The following is a 22,404-nucleotide window of genomic DNA, read 5'->3' on the forward strand; positions in this document are numbered from 1 at the left end:
CCCATTCCAACTGGAGCCAGGCAAAAGCCTGATGTTCTCAAACTCTGTCTGAGGGTGCTGCAGTGAGAGGCTGCAGCAAGCAACAGGTGGCACCTGGTGGCAGGAATGGAACAACCTGCAACTGAAAGGATGGAGCTCCCACTTGAGGAGGGAGGAGGAGGATGATGTCCATTTCTCACCCTCAGCCATCACTTTTATCACTTACCCAACAGTTAACAGTCACCTAAATTACTTCTGCAATCATAGTTCTGGCCTGAGATAACTCAATGACTTCAGAGTTGATAGGAACAATAAAATCTAATTTAACAGTCTCAAGATTTGAAAGCAGGGCAATACTATTAGGTAACTATGTTCTTTCCCAAGAATTACTGGTTTGATCATTTCTGCAGCAATTTTGAATACCTGAGGCAATACTCACAGGCTTTTCACTGCAAAAACCTGATCTGTGGTTTACTAGAAAGCAAAAAATGAAGTATCTCCCTGGGAATTTTTTGAGACATTGTAGTCTAGGCTATTAGCTACACAAAAGAAGTAGGCAACAAAACCCCCAAAGGTATATCCAGCTTTTACAGTGGCATCACAGCTCAAAGCAGAAGCCACTAGTTGTTGAAGAAATTCTTCTTAAGGAAGGCACAGTTCCACTAAAGTTCAAACTAGCACAGTCACACACAATAAAAAGATGAAGCTATGAAAACACTTGGAAGTTACCTGCAGCAGAACAAGAGCATTCTGATGTCTTCCTGTAAACAGGCTTAAATGAACCCTGTAGAGGAGCGTCTCTAGCAGCTGAAAGGAAACAAGATTTGGGTTTTCTCCTCCTCCTGTCACTTCCATTAGGAACTGTAGCATCCTCCCACATACATAGTCTTTTCCATCAAAGGAATTCTCCAAATTCAAAAACTAGAGAGAAATAAATCAGAGTAATGACAATCACAATACAAGTAAAGCTTCTAGGGTATAGCTCAGAAATAATACAGATCACAAACTTCAAATAATGTCTTTTGCTATCTTATGAACTGTGTGTCCTACCATCAAATTTTCATATTAAACCTCAAAAGATACCACTTTTAGTATGTACAAGAACACCCAAATTTTGCATTCAATGTAACATATTGATTTTAAGTAACTTCTACTACCTGAGGAAAACTGATGATTTCTACAGACAACCTGCAAGAACTTCCATAGTTTTATTGGCAACTTTGGAGTTTTCAAAAAGCTACAGCGCTTTTTTATTTGACACTGTCACATATGCTGACTTTTATACCGCAGAAAACACACACTTACAGGAACATTTCATACATACTTCGAAATTTTTACTTACTGTCCACCAGATTTGGTAAGAAGGAGCATATTCCACTGCTGTTTCACACATTTCCTGTATCTCCTCCTTGGTTCCTCTTTTTGAGAAAAGTCTGAGGTAATGACACCAAATTTCAGGATTTTCTTTGTTGTTCTCAAGGGCTCGAGCCAAAACATTTAAAGTAGAATCCAAACACTCGGATGATGAGCTGTAAAAATTAAAGCACTCATATCAGTTATGTTGGTATTATGACTTAAACAGTATGAAATATGAAAACAGATGCTTTTAATTAGAATCAAAGTCACATTTTTTACACATGTTGTCCTTTACTATGAAGGTTTCAAAGCTTCAGCAAGTTTTCATTCTTCAGAGGTTATCAGGTACAATTATCATAGTGCACAGAAGTAAGTATTCTATGAAGACTGCCAATTCAAGTAAGAGGTCAAATTAACTGAAGATGGGTAAGACTTGATCTATAAGCAAAGTTCTTAAGCTGCAAGGATATAAAGACATTTACATGGCTTAAGAACTTAAGCAGCTATTTTAAAGGTGTAGTAAAGTAAGTTATATGTATGTCAAATATTTAACTTACTTTCTATAGTCATTAAATATAAGCCTTTATTTCAGCATCATATTTCAGCATCAGCATCAGAGCATAGGCTCTGTCTCTAAGACATTAAAAAAAAATTCTTTTTTGAAATAACAAATCATGAGATGATACCCACCAAGTAATATAAGATTAATTGAAATAACTGACTAGACTGCAAACCACAGAGTTGAGCTATAATTCATAAATACATTTTGCATAAAACCACAGAATGCTCAGGTTCCACTTATTCTGAAAACATCTTTAGAAATTATTTTGCATGGACATTTTATGAGAAGAAATACACAAGTCTCAAAAAAACTAACCCAGTTAATCATAAGTCGGAAGCCTTCTTGAATGAAGTTTTAAGAAAAGGATGCATATCTTCCACTAGGTTTACTCCCTCCTCTTCTTGGTTGTTTCCCAAGTACACTTATATTTAGAAGGCACGCTCTTCTCAAGCTGCCCCTTGCTGGTAACACTTTGATTACTGGCCTTTCCAGTTCTACCCCCTTCTATTGTTTGGTCATCTAATGATACAGTTTTAACTGATTTTTTCCTACACTTTCCATTATCCACAGTTTAAACAAGGCTTTTAAAGTAGAACTGCTCCTCTCCATTCCTCTTGCTTCCCTGCTACAGTTGCTCAACTGTACCTCATTATTAAAACTGAAATTAATCATCATAATGGATGAAACCATCATGACAAAATTCCTGCTGGAATGATCTGATTGCCAATAGAAACACAGTACCCTGCAGCATAATTTTAAGGAAGAGGAGCTAGAGAAATTTAGGAAACCAAAGTTAATAAAAAAACCCCACAAAATAAGAAACCACGTGTTAAACTGGATCATTTCTACAGAGATATAAAACCAACTAGCAGAACTATACTTATAAGAAAGCCTGCTGAAGGAAGTAATTTCAAACATTATTCCAACCAATCACTCTGTAGAGGAGAATAATTAGAATTCACTGGTCCACTTTTACGGCTCGAAGTACAACATTCCACTGTAATCTTACACAGAGCACTTTTCAAACATGAACAATTATTCTCCCACACTACTTTCCATCAACTTCCATTCTGAATCAGAATCTACCCAAAGATGAAACATTACTGTAATTTATTACTCATATACTGTACTAAATACAGTAGGAAATATAATCTATTTTTTAATCTGCTTGAAAGCAATGAATTATTTGTGGCATTGCTGAAGAAAGTTCTTTAACATCAAAAAGGAAACCTGATCACAGCAGCAAGGGCAAGTGTAGCAAGGTCTCAAAGGTAGCAGACATACCCTTCATTTTGATTCAAGTATTTATATGCAAGCTTAATCCAAAGCTGTACATCACAGGGGTTTTCTTGGACACTTGCTTCCAAGTTGGAAATGTCATCAGTCTCACTTGTAAAATACCGGACATCATCTGGAGTCACGACGGTATCAAGCACTGGAACTCTTTTTTTATGTTCTATGGGATGGGTTGAAAATAACATACAAATTTTTAAAAAAAGAAAAATTCCTTTTTAAAACAACAGTGACCTCGCACTCTTACAAGAAGTGGCATTTATATACTTCAAGTATACACACTGATCAGAACTAAATAGCATTATCTCAGCACCCTTCAAACTGTATTGCCTGTAGAGAACTGGATATATTTCAAATGTGAAGGAATGAAAGAATTAGCAGTATGTGTGCCTTGATCAACAGACACCAACTAAGGCAGTTAATCAGACAGCATTAGGAACTAGACACATTTGACAAAGAAAAATTTGTCTCAATTCTGAGTCTCAAAAAAATCTTTTTTTAGAGATCTGCTAACAAATGATAAAGCTCCTACTTGGAAGTCACATGTGAAATACTGTCAGCTTACTGATGCTCTAGCAGCTTCCAATTCTCAAATGCTGCTTAACCACAGCTTTTTTTAACTCCTGACCTCACACCAAATATTAACTCTGCACACATTTGAGGTAACTGAACACTGATATTTTACTACTTAAAGTTTGGGGGAAGGAGAAAGCCAGGCTGTTGAAGGAAAATACATTTTTTAAAAAATCCTAATGGTGTATGGGGAAAGCTGAAACATTCCAGGGAAACAGTTCCTTATGCTCCTTTTAAGAACAGGTAACTAGAAATTCCACCCTAATTTCCAGTCAAATTAAAGAAAAAATCTTACATAATTACAAGCGTAGGTCAACATTTACCCCAAAATTTATGCAAAACGAAGTTTGCATACAGGAAGTGTAAAGTCAAGAAAACTATTACAAGCACGGGTTTTCTCAAGAAGCATTTTAAAAATCAAGTGGTAGAAGGAGGTGGGTGTTTATTTCCCTCCAGTGCCACACATCCAGATTACCGTATTTAATAGGTCCAACAAACTGTTCCTCTTCACTGCTGCTACTATCTAACAGAGGTTTTCTCCAGTACTTTGGTCTCCATTTCCTTTTCTCTTTCCAAGTTGTATGTGGAGGTGCTATAAACAGACAAAGTAGTAAAAATTCTTTCACTTCTCTGTATTCAAGGGTAACATATTTTTCCTAATAAAGACTGTAGATAAAAAGATTCTGTGAATTCAACAAGAGTGTATACATTTCAATACTACTTATTTAAAATTTATTGTTAAGTGCATAAATAAATTCAATAAATGAAACTCCAAAACTATTGTATTATTGCCTTGAACTCTTGTTTACTTTATTTTACCATAATCAGAAGTGATAATACTGAGATAAATAAAAGACAAGAAAATATATTCTTGGTTTACAAAATCCTACATAATTGGTTTACAAGGTACTTACATAATTTTTAGAAGTTTATATATACTGCATTTAATCTACCAAGTTACTTACTGTGACTTTTACTCTCATTGACATTGCTAGCCAGAAGAACAGCCATCTGATCCACTGACATACGATCTCTGTTTATACCAAAAAGTTTTTCAACATATTTTTCTGAAACAAGAATATGTGCAGCTTTGGTAAGCATATAGATTAAAACAGTTACGAAACTTAACTGCAGTTTAACACAATCTACGATAAATTTATGAAATATGACTGCTGTAAGAGGCATGGTGATTTAACACTCAAAGATAAGAAGGAAGCTGTTTGGCAACTTGCCCATACAGAAAAAGCATTGTTACAGAAATCCAGCTTCACTGAAACAGGTCAGTGCAGTAGTTACAGAAATAACTGAGAAAGGAGAGAGGTAAAGATTCCATGCTCACTGCTCCCCAGCACCCTGAATCGCTGCAATACTTTTTTTTTTTAGTAAAATGTTCCTTAGATCAGTGATTGTGGGTTTTTTTCTGTAAGACTACCCACTACAAATTATTGAAATGGACAACTGAAGAAACTTCATACAGCTGTATCTTATATACTGCTTCACATGGAAGTTTTTGCAGCTACAGCTCATAATAAAACCCATTCCCTTCAGAAATTAATTTTTAGATACAAAAGAGAACAAAAGATTCATAATAACCTGTGGCAGCGCTGATTTCTTCATCAGTGCTTTTTTCTGAACAGCCAATCAGTTCTAAATTGTAAGACAGAATATCCTGAAAGAGCTGCTTACGGTTAAGAGTGCAATCTTTCATGTGCTGCCTAAAACAAATAAATAAGAAATTAATACATTTTTCATAGCAACAAAATATTAAGAAAGTTTTAAGACACACTTGGGTGAGGCATAAAGAAATAATACCAACAGAAAAACTATTGTTTAGTTTGAAAATTGGTTAAATATATCTTCGATAAACTTAAGCCTACATCACAGTATTTAGAACTTTCCAGTTCAAATAAAAGAATTATAGGAATTAGGTATCTTTGTTGACTTAAGAGTCAAACAATGGTCTGATGACAACAGCTAAATGCTTATCCAGAATAAAGTTCACTCCAATTTCACCAGTAGTTAGGCTGCTATATTGGCTTCCATAGATTTCCATTTCCAACCAATTCATATCCACTTTCAAATATACTGCACAACATTGGTAAACAATTCACTTTTTAATACAATTTAACATCAGCCTTTAAAGAAACAAACTTAGCCAGTACTTTCCCAGGAAACTAGAATTACACTACAGTATAATTTTCTTACTTAATCATTTATTTGGTATATTATTTTATAAATAAATATATTTATTTTATATATTTCATTTTTTTTTGTCTATTGTTTTTCATATCAAGTGTGCTTAACAGTATCAACCACTGTGTGAGGTTCTACAATAAGCTGACGTTATGCTGAAGTCATATGTAACCAGTTCCATTTGAATTACTAGAAAAATGTGAAATATTCTCTATGAGGCCATACTATTCTTCTAAATTTACATCTAAATAGCGTCCTCTTTCTTCATGGCTTAGATGAAAGAGGTTTGTCTTCCAACTACGTACCTCTAACAGAGTATTAAAAACAACGATGTCTAGAACTTGTGCATAGGATCACATATCAAGATCTTTCAAAGAAAACCAAACCACACTTATTTCAGACTCAGACATCTAGAAGAGAGATTCAGTTTAAGCTAAGAAAATGAAAAAACTTACCACTGACAGTCATCATCATTACATGTGCCTGTCAAATCAAAGCGGCAGAAACACTGTTTTGGCTCAATCATATTGCTATATGTGACTGAACTGAGGTACAGCTTCTCCTTGGTACGGAAGTAAGGACTAAACCTAAAATGAAACCGTGATTTATTATCAAAGTACACAAGGCAAGATGTCAGTTTTCTAAAAAACGTAATTAAAAATCACTCTCTGTATTAAACCTCATTATTTCCAAAACCCTGCTACTGACCAAAAGCATCATCAAGCTACAGGCTAAGAACAAGGTTTAAAAAAAAAAAAAAAAAAAAAAAAAAAAAAAAAAAAAAAAAAAAGCAAGAGGAAGGGAACAAAGGAATACTTCTCAACCTAAGTTTTCCTCTAGCACTCTCTTCTCCTTTAGGTGCAGACATTTATATGAAACCAGGAAGCGTAGTAAAAGCCCAGTATGGAAAGCAAACTACCGAAAATGCATTTCATCAGTTTATAGAAAATCTCATGCTCTAATCAGCATTAAGACCAACAACAAATAAAAGTGTCAAGAGAACTGTAAAGATTAACTTGAGGTGAGAAAAAATCCCAAATGTATTAGGCTCAGAATGTATAAACAAACAAAATCAGTCTTAGTCTGGCAGACTAACACTTGTTTTAAATCTTTAGCTGAAGTTAAGATTACATCAATTTTGGGACTTCTAGCTCCTTCAGGAATTAACATCATAACCTACAAGTTAAAATGAATTCTCCTGTAAAGATGGCATCCTCCATTATCTACTACATAAGACCACTGCAATAAAAAAGCTAAAGCACATGGTAGATACAACTTCTCCAGTTTAAATTCCAGATTCTTGTTCTCTAAAATTTCATGTGTAGGAACAAAGTTCTCTTTAGTCAAGAAGACAGATGTGCCAGATTGATTACACTTGCAGATATTACTGTCAGGTAAAGATGAATTACTGTGATTATGGCTCTTTCCACTGATGAAGAATCCAAAAATAGATTGTTAAACCAATTTTGACTCAGATAATGTAAATCCCAGCCAAGTTCAAAGACTGCATAATTGAAATATGCTTCTTGGATTTACATTGCTTCATACTATATCAAAAAATCCTGTTTTCAAACACTTAATCACTTTTTTTAGTTTGGCTGTATCAAACAACATGCAATACAATGTAAATGCAGCATACTGCATAAAACCAAGGGATGTGCATAGCAGAGAAGACTGAATAAAATCATTAGATTCCCTAAACCAGACAATATTGTTTAGGGATAGTCAAGTTTCTCATTAGGACTTGTCTTTCTGTACATGCCTGGGTATCAAGGAAGAGCACTGAAAAACATTTTAACAAGAACATGTAAGCCTAAGTCAAAGAGCTGCTACAGTCTTCATACCTGTAGGATTTAAATAGTAGAAGAGGACTACGATACGGTCCAAATGGAAATGGTTTCACTTCAGCTTGTTTACTTTGTGATGTAAAAAAATCCATGTCCACTGAAATTTCCTAGAAAACAGATAAACAGATACACAGCAGTTGCCATACCGCCTAATAAAGAGAAGCCTCACATTTAGCTGTAAAACATTTACCTGACCACACAAGACATCTTCCTTAGGCACAATAAAGGCAGTACTTTTCACCAGCAGTTCTTTCAAGCTGTCAGCTTTAGCATAAAGTTTTTTCAGTTCATCAATATTCAACCCAAGGAACAGCTCTGGCTCTTCTGAAGCCTTTTTAGAAAGTTTGTTTATAGTTTCTTGTTTTGGAGTGTCCATGTGTTTAAGATTTGGCTTAGTAAAAGAATTAGATTCTCTGAAAGATCTCCTTCGTTCTCTGTTTGAATTTGACAAAACTTCGTCATCAAAGTAATTTTCTTCACTGTCCAAAGTCAATTTGTCCTGTGTAAGATCATGAAGTGATGGCTGAGGTAATGCAAATTCAGATTCCTCTTCTATATGAGGTGTAGTATTTGATTGTTCCTTGGTTTGAAGTGCATGGGCCTCCTTCAACTTCTGAATCTTTAGAGCATATTCATACTCTAGCTGCTGCAGTCGTTTTTTCTCTAGTGCAATCAGTTCTGCTGAAGGCTTTTTTGGACTTGATGCAGGGGAGGTGTCCAATTTCAACATTTTGCTTGGCTGAAAAGAAAAAAATTCTCTTTATTTCAGTTTTCTCATCTACTGATCTATCAACAGGAGGGAAAAACATAGGCAGAATATTTAATTCAGAAGTTTATAAAAACATTTTAAACTCTTGCCTGAAGATTTCAGCAAACAGCAGAAAAACAACAGAAGTTTGCCACAATACAAGTGGCAGATTTACAGGCTCTACGATAAAAATTACCCTACATCATGTACAGGGCTTCAACAGAAGTTCTGGCCCCAGTTAAAAGTACAAATACACACAGTGTTGCTGTGAGTAGGAGCACTAAAATCTAGAAAAATATTTTAGCTTTGTTTTTGTGTATTTTGCTTTTCAAAACAGTATCAGATCCCCTCTGCAGCAACTTAGCTTGATAGTTGAACAAAATCATTGATGTCTACAGACAGGATTTTCTTCTTTCACAGCCATGTGGCTCCTCTTACTACTTATCTATGAATGCCATTCCTCTAGCATAGAAATTTAGGTTTTGAAAGTTTTCTTCCTCAAATCAATAATGCTTTTTTGAATCCTCAAAAATTAACAAAACCAATAGGAATACTCCCTACATTGTTTCTGAAATATTCTCCTGAAATCCCATTCGAACTTTGTTAATCAAAATTGACACTTTTCCAAGTAGTTTGGTTTAAAAGCATACTGACTTACACCAAGATGATCTTGCTCTAGCTTTCGTTTCCCAATTTCCTTACTTGCTACTGCTTTTGCTCGAGCAAGTTCTTCTCCGTATTTTAATGCCAGAGCTTTTTTTACTGTAACTCGTTGTTGAACTTTATGTATCTGAAAAAGTAAAAATAAAAACTAAATACTACAGCAAGATAAAAATTTACAGATATGACCAGATAATAAAATATAATTACACAGAATTAATTAGATATAATATAACTAGTTGGGTATTAGTAAATAATTCAAAGAAAGCCTACTGCCTCCAAAAATCAAGCATCCCATTTCAAGATTTCCAATTCTAGGAAACGGAAACATTTCAGAGTGCCAGTTACATGTTCCTGAAGCCTCTTAAGAAAAGCCTTGTTAGCATTCAAGATTTTCTCTGTTGCTTGTAGCTGTTCAGCCAGTTTGTTAATTTTATTTTCAGCAATTCGAACATTCTCTCTCTTCCTGGCCTGTTGTTGCAATAAATTTTTCAAGACAGACTCATCCTTCATCAACAGCATTCTGAAACAGAAAATAAATATACAGTTTTTTCCAAAGGTAAGTTGCTTAGAGCTATTGCTGCTCCCCCAAAACTCCAGTTATTTAAGAACACAGCTCTCCTCACTAATAAAAAGACTACAAATTAAGCCTCTCTAGGTAGTCCTAGCATTCATAAGTCAGTAAATACTGTCAATATATACAGTATGTTTCAGCATACAAAGTTCAGCATGTAAGTATAATTCAGATGAAAACGTTCTAGTTACAAGGAAAAGTAAACAAATGCTCTACCTTTAAGACCATTTTAATTTAACAAAAAACCACACACATTCTTGCTTTCCGCTAAGTAACAATCTAGTTCCACCTTAGGGCACATACACACACTAGCAGATTACAAGCCATAGTATTATGGCTCAACAATAGACTAGACAAATTACAAAAAGCTATACATTAAAGGAAGATAAACCCTTAGATAGATGGGTGTGGATAAAGAGGGAAGATTGTTCTTCAGTTGATGACTGAACACAAAATAGTTTGTTCACAAGACCATACAGAAATAATCAAGTGGCAAAAGAAGCTGAGAAGAGGATGCAAAGCACCTATAGTTCCAACCATGACTTGAAATTAGGGTGAGAAACACAAAAGAGGCATGCCACAAGAGAAAGGCCATGTTGGGTGGCACAAATCATATTCTAGTCACTGAACATAAAAACAGCTGAAAACAGTGTGACAAATCATACCTGAAAGTTATCAAACACCACACTGGCACTACAACACAATTCCTTCTGCACAGCAACAGAATTAAAGACTGAATAGTTCAAGACAACAGGAAATAAATCCTTCACTGTTCTTGAAATGCTACACATTTAAAATATTTACTTTTTTCACCCTGTTAAGCAAAAGGTAGGACTTAGGACAGTGAAATGCATACCTGTTTTTCCTCAGCTTTGTTTCTGCTTCTGTGACTTGTTTGGTCACTACTGCTATTCTCCCAATTCCATCGACTTCACCATCAGAATTTGCAGGGGATGAATTGTTCTTCACTGCATCAGACTTAATTAAGCGCTGCTTCTCACGACTGAAACAAAAATATTAAAAACAAAGATGTTCAGTAACTTCAGCATTAACTTTAGTGTCTACTCCCAAGAGTTTTTAAATCTTCGAAAAGCATAGCAAGACAAGATTTCAAGCTAGAAGAAAAAGTACTTCCCACAACTGTACTCAGTTACTCTTAAGTCAGTTCAAATCCAAGGATTTTCTTTAGACCTCTATGTTTTCTTACCAAAAAACTGCATGGTGGAAAAAACTAAAGGTGATTGCAATGTTTTTAAACTCAGATTTTCCTTCAGTTACAAAAGGAGACTAATAAAGGGTGACAAATAAAACACATTTCACATTAATAATTAAACTAAGGTTACCTGGCAATCTCTTCTTTCAGAAGTCTGTATTCTATTTTCTTATCTTCTGGCAGAGCCTCTGGGGTTCTCATTGGATCATTCTCTTTTTCTGATTTTGGAGGGGCTTTGATTTTTGATGCCTGTTACAATTAGACTCAAGTCAGTACCAGTCACACTAGTTTAAAATACAGCTACCAAATAGTATTTGTAAGAGGAATTTCAGCACCAACTTAAAGCTGTTCAAGGCTAGTAAGATCTTCTAAGCCACTACTTTTTTGCTTAATGATGCACTGAATTTTAATTGAAAAAAATCAAACCAAAATATATTACAAGTTCTATATTCGGGATGTCATCTTCAACAAAAAAAAATTTAGTAACTTGTGCAACCCAAATTACAATGTAGTTGTCCAGACGGGAATAATGTACTCACTCTCTTACCCCCTCTGATGCAATTGCAGTGTTTCTTAACCAAATTCTAAAGTTTAAATTCCATATATAAGGACAAATCATTAAAATTTTCACAGCACTTACCTCAACATTTCTCCTTGCTTCTTTTATCATAGATTCTAGTCCTCCAAACACACTGCTAGTTGAGTTAGAGGGCTCTCCATCAGACTCACTGTCATCGGAGTCATTTAATGTAACCACAACAGACTTGTGTTTTGGAAGCTGGGATGAGAATGTAAAAGGTTTTACAGTAAGAAGACAAAGTTAGAGACACAGATGTAACAGAGGACATACTAAAAAGAAAAAAGAAGGTTAACCCCTTTTGTTACCACACCCACCAATTCCACATTGTAAGAAAAAGAAAAGAATTTGTACATCTCCACAAGACAGTAATATTACACATAGTCTTGAAAGTAACATGAAAGGTACTCCAATGTTTTCAACCTACACCCAAGTATCTGCAGCACATTTATTGGTCCATGGTCAGAGCATACAAATCTCAAACACCTAACTCCTACACTTGATTAAATAATTTAATTGCAATTAAAATTATCATCTGTCATTTGCAAGGATTTTTTTAAGTAACTGAGAACTAACAGCCAATCAAAACTGCATTAGAATTGGTGTGGCAGACATACCAGAACTCCCTCATCTTTCTGGTACACAGCTGCAATGTCTCTTGTCCCACAGTTGTACTTAGCTGATCCTACAGTACAACTCAGGCAATTTGACTGGTAGAACACCAACAGAATGTAATGAATAGATGAAATCATGATTAATCAACCTTTTGCCAACACAAGTTTAAAAAGCTCACTGAAGATCAGGTGACTGCCAATTCCAGCACAAAGAAAAAAATGCAGAAACAAGCAGACAATCTAGATTAACCTCAAATGCTCTGGAGTTACAGCTTGGAAAAAAAGCAACTTATTTCACATTTCCAGGACTGCTCTTCTGATGTCCCACTGTAGATCTGGACATAGTTACACATTACCCTTTATCTCAGAACAGAACCTTGTCAAAGCTCTAAGTGTCTTCTGAAGCATTAACCCCATCAAAATACTACCATTTTTTAAAATTAAAAATACTCAAATTTCCACAAACAGTTCTTGTTGATACTCTGGGCAATTCTCAAGATATGGGTTATATCTACTACTTCTGAATATACTCCAGCTGCATCATTTTTTCACTACAATAGGATAGGTAGGTGAAATTCCAGTTTATGTTGGTGCAAGGCACTGGTCCTCTCCTCACAAATACTCTTTCAGCCACACTCATAGACATGCTAACTCTGACATACACACTACTGAATGAAAAAGTTCAGCTCCTCCTAGAAGGAAAAGTACTTTTTCCCCTACAAGAGTTAGTTCTCTAACCAATTTAGCATGTTGAATAAGTTCAGCAATGCGACTGATGCTCCAGATCCCACATTAAAGGGAGACACCAACTGGCCAGGTGCCGGAGGAAGAGCAAGACTGCCTGTTTTGGCAAGGGCATCTGTGCTAGTCTGGATAAGAAAATAATCGAACTGTATTTACAATCTCTTAGTTCACTACATGCTGGCATATTTTGATGCTCTCCTTGGCTATAAATTCTTGCTTCAGTGTCAAAGTCTTTCTAGAAAAGCATATTGACTGTCAAAATTACTAAGAATTCAAATACTTAACTGAAGCTTCACTCTTCTGTGCTGTCTCAATAGAAAATCTAAGTCTAAGTCTACTCTTCACTTGAACTGAGCTCAGTTTCAACTCATAGTCTCATCAGTAGGAAGCACCAGTATTTCCTTACCGTGATCACCGCTCGTGGAAGCCTTGGTACTCTAACAAACTTTGTATTCTGCACCCGTGGCTGAGACACAGTATTAATACTGACAGCAGACAGATTGCTTCTTGGCACAGGCTGCAAGTTGTCTGGAACAGGAGGGGAAGGTGGACCACTGTTACTTGATGTCTCCTAAAAAGTAGAACAAAAATATGGTCTTAAAAATACAAACCATACACAGCAATTTTAAAAAAAGTCAGTATAAATGAGACTGTTTCATGCATGTTTTGAAACTTGAAAATGTGATTTAGGCAGACTATTAAAATGTATTAGAGAAATGTTGCAATTGTGCAGCAATATCATAATGGCACACAAGAGCAGGCCAGTTATTCACAGGTCAACTGCAAAAAGACCCTTGAAGTAAGGTCAAAATCAATATATTTTTTCAGAACCACAAGCTTAGCTTCTCACTTCAACAGAAACCCTCAAAACAGCAACAACCAAGTTAATCTCTTCCAACTCCTTTTCCTAGAAGGCTGAAACAAAGTTATTTGTCTTATTTCCTAAATGAAAAATCAAACCAATAATCATTTTCTGGAATTCCTTTGACTTTCCTCCATTTTCAGTACCTTGAAGTTTCATAATTACTTCAGAAATAACCGGAAAGGTGCAATTTACAATTCCAGATGGCTCTAGTTAATTTTTTTAAGTCTCCAGAAATGCAGCATAAACCCCTCACTTATAGCAGGTCACACAGACATTTTGGTCAAGATTGCCATCTAGAGGCTTACATTCAAAAAACAATAGAGTACCTCAGCTCTGAAAGCACGCTTGTTGGCTAGAGACTTAAGTAATTCTTCTCTTAAGAGCATCTCCTCCTCCTCTTCCTCATCAGCAAATGGAGGCTTTGGTGGCTGTTCAGGCTCTTCAGGGGGAAGAGGGGGAAGAGGTGGAGGTGGCTCAAGAGAAACACAAGGAATACCCTCCATGTAAAGATGGCTCAAAGATGCTACAGGCTGAGAAAAAAAAGTAAAACAAAGGTTTGAAATGTGAAAATTACTACTCCTTTATGATTACTTAGCAGAGGTTGAGACCTAGATTATTCCAGGTTTTAAAAGTAACGTAAACTGTGTCAGTTTAATTAACATTCAAACTACATTTACATCCCTGTCAAAGGCTGTCATTGTACAGTTAGTTATTTTTCACAGAGGTTGATGGAAGCAATAAAGTTAGATTTGGATAGTGGAAGCTGTGGAGACATACAAACTAAATGTAAATGAAAATCTGAACCAGAGGTAGTCTAACCAGAGAAATATAGTTGACCAGCAGTCTTTAAACAGTTTAGCTAAAAAAATTACCATTTCCCTAAGTCAAAAGTTCAGAAGCTGTTATGAGAGGAAATGGTATCTTTCTACTGCTTTTCTGAGAAGAGCAACAATCATTCACCAAAAAAAACCTGGTAGTGAAAAAACTCCACACTAATTCAATTTCCATGTGGACTCTTAGGTGAGAAGACAGAAAACACAGTCAAAAGGCACAAAGTTCGAATTACTGATGAGCTATACTGATGAGCTATGCGTCTTGGCCTTTCCCTCCCTAGTAACAAGTCAAAGATCACCCTTATCTACCTACATATGTGGCCTAGAGATAAGAGGCAAAGTTGCCTTGTGCTAACAGTTCCAATTCATTCTTTTTCCTTATGTGCTTCAGGCAATTTTTGCTTTGTGTGTAAAAAAAGCACAGCTCTAACAATGAAGAGAATTTCAATTCAATGGGGAAAACCTCCATTAACCAACAACTGCCTCAGCCTAAAGACAGCTGAAATAAGCAGTTTTAAAACAGAAACCACAAGTCTAACAGATACTTTAAGGGAATAATTAAACAGAGTATAGCACCAAAACTAGAAACTAAATTTAATCCTAGCTTTAGCATTAGAAATCAGATATGAAGTGAGAATTATCAAGGTTACTTACTGGAATTGGAGGAGGTAGAGGCAAGGAAATTGGTGGTACTGGAGGTGGAAAATATCCTATTGGACACTCAAAGAAAGGAGGCTGCACTGGGGAAGAAGCTGTAATTAAAATACTGAGTGTAAGATATCTGACATGTATTTATTAAACAACTCCTGCTTGAAATGTTAAACAACATTTCAACTGATTTAATGTAGCAGAAAGACACATGTTTTTACAGTGCACTAATTTCAAAGATAACACCAGACACGGCACAGTGCCTTCTTTTTACACGTACATATATTTTTAAAAAGAGTAGTTATATTTTCTTTTTCTGTTTTACATACAAAATATAAGTACAGCCAACCAGTACTGCTAAGGTAATGCAGCCCTCAAACTGAATTTAATTTGCAAGAATTTACCTTCTAAAACAAGGTATCTCAGTAGCTACCAGGCTACCAAAAATGCAACACAGCACAAAGTAGGACAGAAGCAGACCCAAAGCACAGCTGATAAATTCTGTAACGTTAAAGGAAAGATTGAGATGCTTTATCAAGCAAGATTAGTGTAGCTTACACATGCAAAACAGCAGGTGTAATTTAATAAAAGTAATATATAAGGAAGGCTAGCAAGAAAGGATAAAGAAGAAGAAGAATAAAAAAGGGTGGAAGATGAAAAGCAAGAGAAAATAACAGCCAATCAAGTAGCATGCTTAATGAAGTTTTCTCAACTCTCCACATGTTAAGATGGACATAGAAACCTGACTACCTTAAATGCACCTCAGACTCAAGAGTCAATAAACCATTTAGGCAGGAAGAGACCTCTATATGCTCTATGACCTAGAGCAAGTGCCCAAAGCAGGGCTGCCCTCAAAGTCAGATTTTGAGTTCCAGGTACACTTGACAATGGAGATTGGACAACACTTAAATCTGCTCAAGTGTTTGACCATCTTCTAACTAAACAGAATTTGTTTTCTTACAACTTAAGCATTACTACTTGTCCTTCTGTTGCCCAGTCGACTAAGAGTTTGGTTCTGTCTTGTCTACAACTGCCCACTAGGTAGGTGAAGACAAGACCAAAATCCTTCCAGAGCCTTCTCAACACAAATGCAGCTTTCTCAGACTCTTTCTGTAAGCCAAGTGCTGCGGTCTCCCAATCAACTTAATGAAAAACAGGCCAGAAAGTTTCCCTTAGTCAAAAAAATCTTTTGCTAGGCTCAGCCTAGAATGCCACTCGCTCTTACTGTGAAACCAGAAAACTGGCAATCAGTGATTAACAGGCCCCTCCAGCCACCGACCCCCAACAGTCACAGTGCCAAACCCAGGCTACAGTTCACCTGTCACCCAAAACCACACTGCTGACCCACATGCCACTCAAGGTGCACTGGGACCCCCCGGCCCTTTTTTTGCAAAACTGCTGTCTGTCCAGTCAACACCCCACACAGCTGATTTGGAATAGACAAGCATAAAACCTACAGTACTGCAATGAGAAAAAGATACCCTGAAGACCTTAAAAATACCACTACAGCAGAGATGGAGAGAGTTAACACAATTAGCTCACCTTAAAATGTTCTATAATTCAGACAGCTCAAAACAAACACTTTCTTTCTAGAACAGTGGCTTATTTCCTACACTTTACCTATTTTTACCAAGCAACATATTAAAAAACTGTAAGTCTTACCTGGTGAGTTAGTTTCACTGTCTGTATCCATAGCAACTTCATCATAATTATCATACTGATATATGCCTCCTGCACTCTCTGTAGACTGCTTATCCAAAGACCATCTCAAGTCCGTATCTGATGACTAAACACACAAAAATTCTCTTATTTAGCTGGTCTTATATCATTATTTCAGAGAAAACCACTAAGAAATAAATTTTGTAAGAAGGCCCTTAGAATTTTTTCTTCTAATTGATTTATAAATACAATTCACTTATCTTGTAAAAGAAGAATCTGAATATTACCTTTTAATCAAATCCACTGCAGGTAGCACCTAGACAAACTGACAGGCAGTTTTAAACTGTATCTCTTCTGGCATGAAGGGGGGGTGTGTTACAATATATGGAAACAATTTTTAAATTACCTTTGGGTCATTCTGTATCTGGTAAATGAGCATGGTTATATATTTCTGAAAGCCTGCAAGTGAATTAAATGCTTTATTATTTCTGGTAATCTGCCACGGCAACTACCAAGAATGCCTGAACTACCCTTTGCTAGAAACAACTCTCAGGTGAAGAATCTTTTTATTGTCCCAGAAGGAGCCACATGCCAAACTGAGTCAAACACAGAGACTGTCGACTCATAAATCAGATTGTTTAAAGATCTCCTAACACCATATGGACACCAGTCAATGTTCAGGACTGAAAATATGCAGAACACCTAAGTACAACTTCTCAGAGTAATTAAATTGAGTATCTTTCAGGGGCATACAGAAGACATTTTGGTAGCTTCTAGAATATCTACTGTTTACAGTCAAACATTTTTAGTCTCCATTTTCCACTCAGTATTAGTATAAACATGATTCTTCTACAACATGACCTCAAATAGGGAGCCTCAATTCCCTTAGATGCTGTTTATTTGTACAGCATTAATAGTGCCAAGCACTTGAAGCATCCAGCTGCAGTGGCTGTACCGCTTCCAGGCTGAGAGAATGCTAAAGAAACAGTAATTTTTTTCTGTATTGTACCAATGTTTTAGAGACAGACATTAGTTACTCAAGTGCATTTGCTAATCTCAACGACAGAACAGGAACAGCCTACAAGGATAGCATGATGACCACTGCAGTAACTACTACTTCATCAATTTGACACTATGTGAGGGTAAACCAGCTACCTCTGGGCATATTTTATGCCTCAATAAAGTAGATTAAATACTACATGAAAAAAAAGACTATAAAGCAACAAAGCCCTCCAATGACATTTTGAAAGAAGCAAGCCACTGAATTTGTATACACAGAAAAAGTTTTGAAAATGTGGAGAAGAAAACCTTGAAATCTGAAAGAAGAAAGCCGAAGAATTTCACTGATTGGTTAGCATTAAATTACAGGCTGCTTTTTGATCACAATGTTCAAAATGTCTTTAGGAGAAAAGTGCTTTACCACTAACTTGTAAATGTACAACTAATACAAAATTGATTTTCAAACTCCAAAGGGAATGCTTGTCTAGCATGGGATTAAAACACTGTAAACACTGAAGTATTTTGAGTTTTCCTTTCACTGGTGTATTTTGATTATTCTAGGGCTGGGGAAAGCGGGGAGAAGAACAGGCGGATTTGGACAGGATGGTGACACAAAACCAGGTGGGACAAGAGAGAAATCATTCATGAATCTTAAATGTAACACCAGAACACCATGTAAAAAAAACTGTTACCCTGCTTCTTGATCTTCTCTTTCCTCCAACTAGCTTCATAAATCGATTGTACTGCTCTTCTTGATTTGAGAGGTCCCTAATTTTTCTTATTTCTTCTTCTCTCTTTCTTCTCTCCTCCTCTTCTTCTTGTTTCCTCTGGTCTTCCTCTTTCTGCCGCCTGTCTAGTTCCTTTTGCTGCTGTATCTTCTTTGATGTCTTTGTCTGTTGCTTCCTCAAAGTTTGCTTGCCTTTAAATAAAAAAGTATGTGATTAACTCCATCTTACCTAATTGGTTCCACCTAATCCTACATTCTTCAAGAGCTTTGAGTAAACGTGAGTAAAGGCTTATTGCTCACATAACTTTATTTTTTGAGGCCACATCATTGACAGCCATTTCAGTAACATTAAACTTATTACCTGTAGTACTGGGTTTTTTTGTTGAATATGCTTTTGTACTGGCTTTGATCTTCTGTGTTACGCTTTTTGTTTTTGTTAATTTTTCCTTGCTTTCCTTCATCACTTGTTGCTCTTTTTGCTGCCATTTTTTACTAGCAGATTGAAGTGCAAGAAGCCTAAGTTGCAATTCAGACATCTCCTCCTCATCATCAAGCAGCTTCTTGAGAAGAAAACAGAAGAAAGGACAAGACAAAAAGTCAATAAACATAATTCAACAACTTTTTCTTTACAAGGTCTTTTGAAATCTTTCCACGATATTTTTACTAAAAGAAAGCTCAAAATCCTACTTTATTGTCACTTATTAAAAACTGACAGTTCTATTACAGGAATGTTTCTGGACTGCCATTTGAAAAAAGGCCACCAGAGTGGCTTTAATTTATAATGCATTCATGCCTCATCTATGGAAGAATATTTTCTTACCTTTTCAGATGCAACATCCGAAGCACTAAGCTTTCGCACTGTTTGCTCTTTGTCCTCTGTACCTTCCAACAGAAAAAATACCGTATTTTTGAACAAGCTGTTTCTCATGAGACAGAACTACATTAAAGTCATACACGAATTTTAATCCATACAACCATATTTTATCAGCATCACTGATACACAGCAGAAAACCATAGCAGTGGTACATGCAGGATCACATGAACAAACATTCATATAAATTTGGCATGTCAGATAAAATCATCAAAACTCCACAAGTCTAAGGCAAGACTTGTAACTTCATAGTAACTCTGTCTTAAGGTTCACTTCCTCAAGAAAAAAACAGATTTGCAGACAAGGGGAAAAGACTTCTTGTCATGTGCTTTATACTACCATCTCGTATCAGCTGCTGTGCTGAGCATCTCATATTTCACTGGCAGCTATTTTGAGTAACTGGTCACACTTCTGCAGAATTAAACATAAAGGCCCAAAGCTGCAGTAAGAACACACCTGCTACATTTCACACCAAAGGAAAACAAAAAAAAATATCCTATGGAAATGAATATCACAGCACTGTTTTCCCACTAAACATTTAGATGTTAAAATATTAATTTCTTAGACTTCCCAAAATATAGGCATTCTCATAATGCATATATATACACATATTAACATACTATATTTTACACATAATGCTGTACATATTGCATTATTACATACTTTATTATAGCAAATAATTAGTAATATAATTTGCTGCAAAATTAATTACACTTTTTTATAGAAACATACATTTACATGTTTATATGCATCAGACAAAGCAAGAACACATTTAGAGAAGCTTGGAGTTCTTTTGCTACATTACTGTTTCTTCAAAGATTCTTTCCCACAATTCAAAATGGTGGAAAATAAATTCAGATTCTGTACAGCTTTAACTCTTCCTAGTATTTAATAAAAATTACATTCAAAAAGGCAAATTTATAAAGTACCTTATACGTAAACAAAAACGAAGCTTAAGAAATGCTGAATGTCTTCCTCCTTGCACATGCATGCACTTTTTTAAAAATGCACATACAGAACAAGTGTAGTATCTAATATTCATCTCAACTATAGAAAAAATGTTAGTATACTATGACATTCAAAATGTTCAGAAATGTTAGTATACTATGTAAAGTTCCTAACCATCCAGTTCACAGGATGAAAGCAGAAAGACAGATGGCACAGTAGTTTTTTTTAATGCAGGCACATGATGGGACATTCTATACAAGTACAAATGCTCTTCAAACCAGAAGGGGACAACATGGACACAACAGGCTAATGCACAACACGGGAAGTGAAGTAGGGAATACTGTCAAGCCTGTCCGAGCAGCTGAACCACAGAGAATTAATCTGAGAGAGAGACTGAAACTTTCCTGAGTTTTAAGACAAGTTCCTCAATTTTTACAAGTCTGCAGGAACATCCAGTACACCATTTAAAAATAAATAATCAAAATTTTGCTGATTTCCCAATACATGCAGCATGTATTATGGCAGTAACGAGATTTTTGTAGTCTATCTTCACTTAGTACACATGAATCTGCAATGACTCCAATCAGCTGAATTTTTCTTTGGAAGCCTGCCTTACACTGTCATAAGCATTCATTCATACACAATCTATCTGCTTTCAGATATCATAGATTTGAGTATCATGCAAAATTAAATGCTCTTAATATGCATATTAGAGCATCTATTTTTCACTTTCATATGAACTACATTATCTACTTCAGTGCTTTTAAGTTTGGAAGCTGGATTTTTGAGACTATTTTGCTTTTTAAATAGCTGCTTCATTCCTGTGCTGCTATGTTCTCTTTCCACAGACTACTAGGTTTTCTTTTATCACCAAAATTTATTTGTTTTCTTCATGTCTGTCAATAAAACCTGTATGATCTATTAAAGAACACAAAAAATTTTTATTAATGGGAAGCACACAATGGGGAGGAATTACCTAGAATGAGGTGATTTGACTACTAATTATCAGTTTTCTCTTTTTTTTCTTTACAAGATCTGTCTTGCTCTGAAATCATACATAAATCATTCTGACTTTCAGTGCTCTAGTCCTACCTTTCTTCATATTCCTGCCAATTACTCACGTGCATTCTTATTCAATCCATTAACTACTTTGTCTCTTCCCACTCAAATTGATAGTTTATACACACTGGCAAATTAGTGAACATCAGATGACAAGTGATAGTCTCAAGTGCCACCACCCTCAACCACAGCAATCACTTACTAGAAGGACATGAAGCCTTGGAGTAGGAGGCTTAAGTCAGCCACCTTCTTTTGCTGCAGACCTAGAAGAACGCTCAAGTGCTTTTAACACAGGCCAGGTGGACACAATCACTTGTTTTTCCACAACTGGCTAAAGCATTTCAGCAATTCCTCTCTTTAGTCAGCAGTCCAGAACTATCTTTGACAAGACACTTACTCTACTCTTTGGCTGCATTTTGTCTACAAATCCTTACCATTTCTGGCCTGTGATTTATTGACTATTTGTGAGTATCAACAACAACCAAAATAATTCTCATGAAAATATCTTATGGTGTCAATAATGCCAAGGTCACGGTTTTGATCCCTGGATGGGACATTAACTTTTAAGAGTTAGACTTCATGATCCTTGTGGGTACCTTCCAACTCTGAATATTCCATGATCCTGATCTTACACTTAAGAAAACACACAAGGACGAAATGCAGAAAAAGGGGTCTCTGAATGTTGTCTTTTCAGCTAAAAAAACCCCACATTTCACTTCTGCAGAAAAGAACTAGGCAACGGCAGAAGTAAAACTTTCAGTGAAAAGTCAATGATTTCCGCTCTGAACAGCAATTAAAACCTTCACTAAAACCTTCAAGTCTTGATCTCGTGCTTTATACTAAGCAATCAGTCTAAGAAAAC

The 22,404-nt window shown here is 35.8% G+C and overlaps 1 protein-coding gene across 5 annotated transcripts in view; it reads right to left on the reverse strand.

Annotated features, from left to right (window-relative positions):
• The window catches only part of ZFC3H1 (zinc finger C3H1-type containing), a 40,659-nt gene that overhangs the window by 12,653 nt on the left and 5,602 nt on the right, over positions 1–22,404 (reverse strand). Inside the window, exons 3-23 of one of the 5 annotated variants that reach the window (XM_066319177.1) lie at positions 19,485–19,540; positions 19,026–19,221; positions 18,630–18,856; positions 16,942–17,065; positions 15,286–15,383; positions 14,125–14,328; positions 13,340–13,504; positions 11,639–11,776; positions 11,129–11,247; positions 10,642–10,788; positions 9,560–9,734; positions 9,210–9,341; positions 7,994–8,542; positions 7,801–7,910; positions 6,412–6,543; positions 5,357–5,478; positions 4,729–4,830; positions 4,239–4,355; positions 3,182–3,353; positions 1,322–1,508; positions 709–900 (exon numbers count right to left, since the gene is read on the reverse strand). In XM_066319177.1, coding sequence (XP_066175274.1) covers positions 709–900; positions 1,322–1,508; positions 3,182–3,353; positions 4,239–4,355; positions 4,729–4,830; positions 5,357–5,478; positions 6,412–6,543; positions 7,801–7,910; positions 7,994–8,542; positions 9,210–9,341; positions 9,560–9,734; positions 10,642–10,788; positions 11,129–11,247; positions 11,639–11,776; positions 13,340–13,504; positions 14,125–14,328; positions 15,286–15,383; positions 16,942–17,065; positions 18,630–18,856; positions 19,026–19,221; positions 19,485–19,540 — 3,464 coding nt within the window. Of the gene's footprint in view, positions 1–708; positions 901–1,321; positions 1,509–3,181; positions 3,354–4,238; positions 4,356–4,728; positions 4,831–5,356; positions 5,479–6,411; positions 6,544–7,800; positions 7,911–7,993; positions 8,543–9,209; positions 9,342–9,559; positions 9,735–10,641; positions 10,789–11,128; positions 11,248–11,638; positions 11,777–13,339; positions 13,505–14,124; positions 14,329–15,285; positions 15,384–16,941; positions 17,066–18,629; positions 18,857–19,025; positions 19,225–19,484; positions 19,547–22,404 lie in introns of all 5 variants that reach the window. The other 4 variants (XM_066319176.1, XM_066319175.1, XM_066319178.1 and 1 more) reach the window with 4 other exon arrangements.

Source organism: Sylvia atricapilla, chromosome 5, assembly GCF_009819655.1.
Source record: "Sylvia atricapilla isolate bSylAtr1 chromosome 5, bSylAtr1.pri, whole genome shotgun sequence".
Taxonomy (NCBI): domain Eukaryota; kingdom Metazoa; phylum Chordata; class Aves; order Passeriformes; family Sylviidae; genus Sylvia; species Sylvia atricapilla.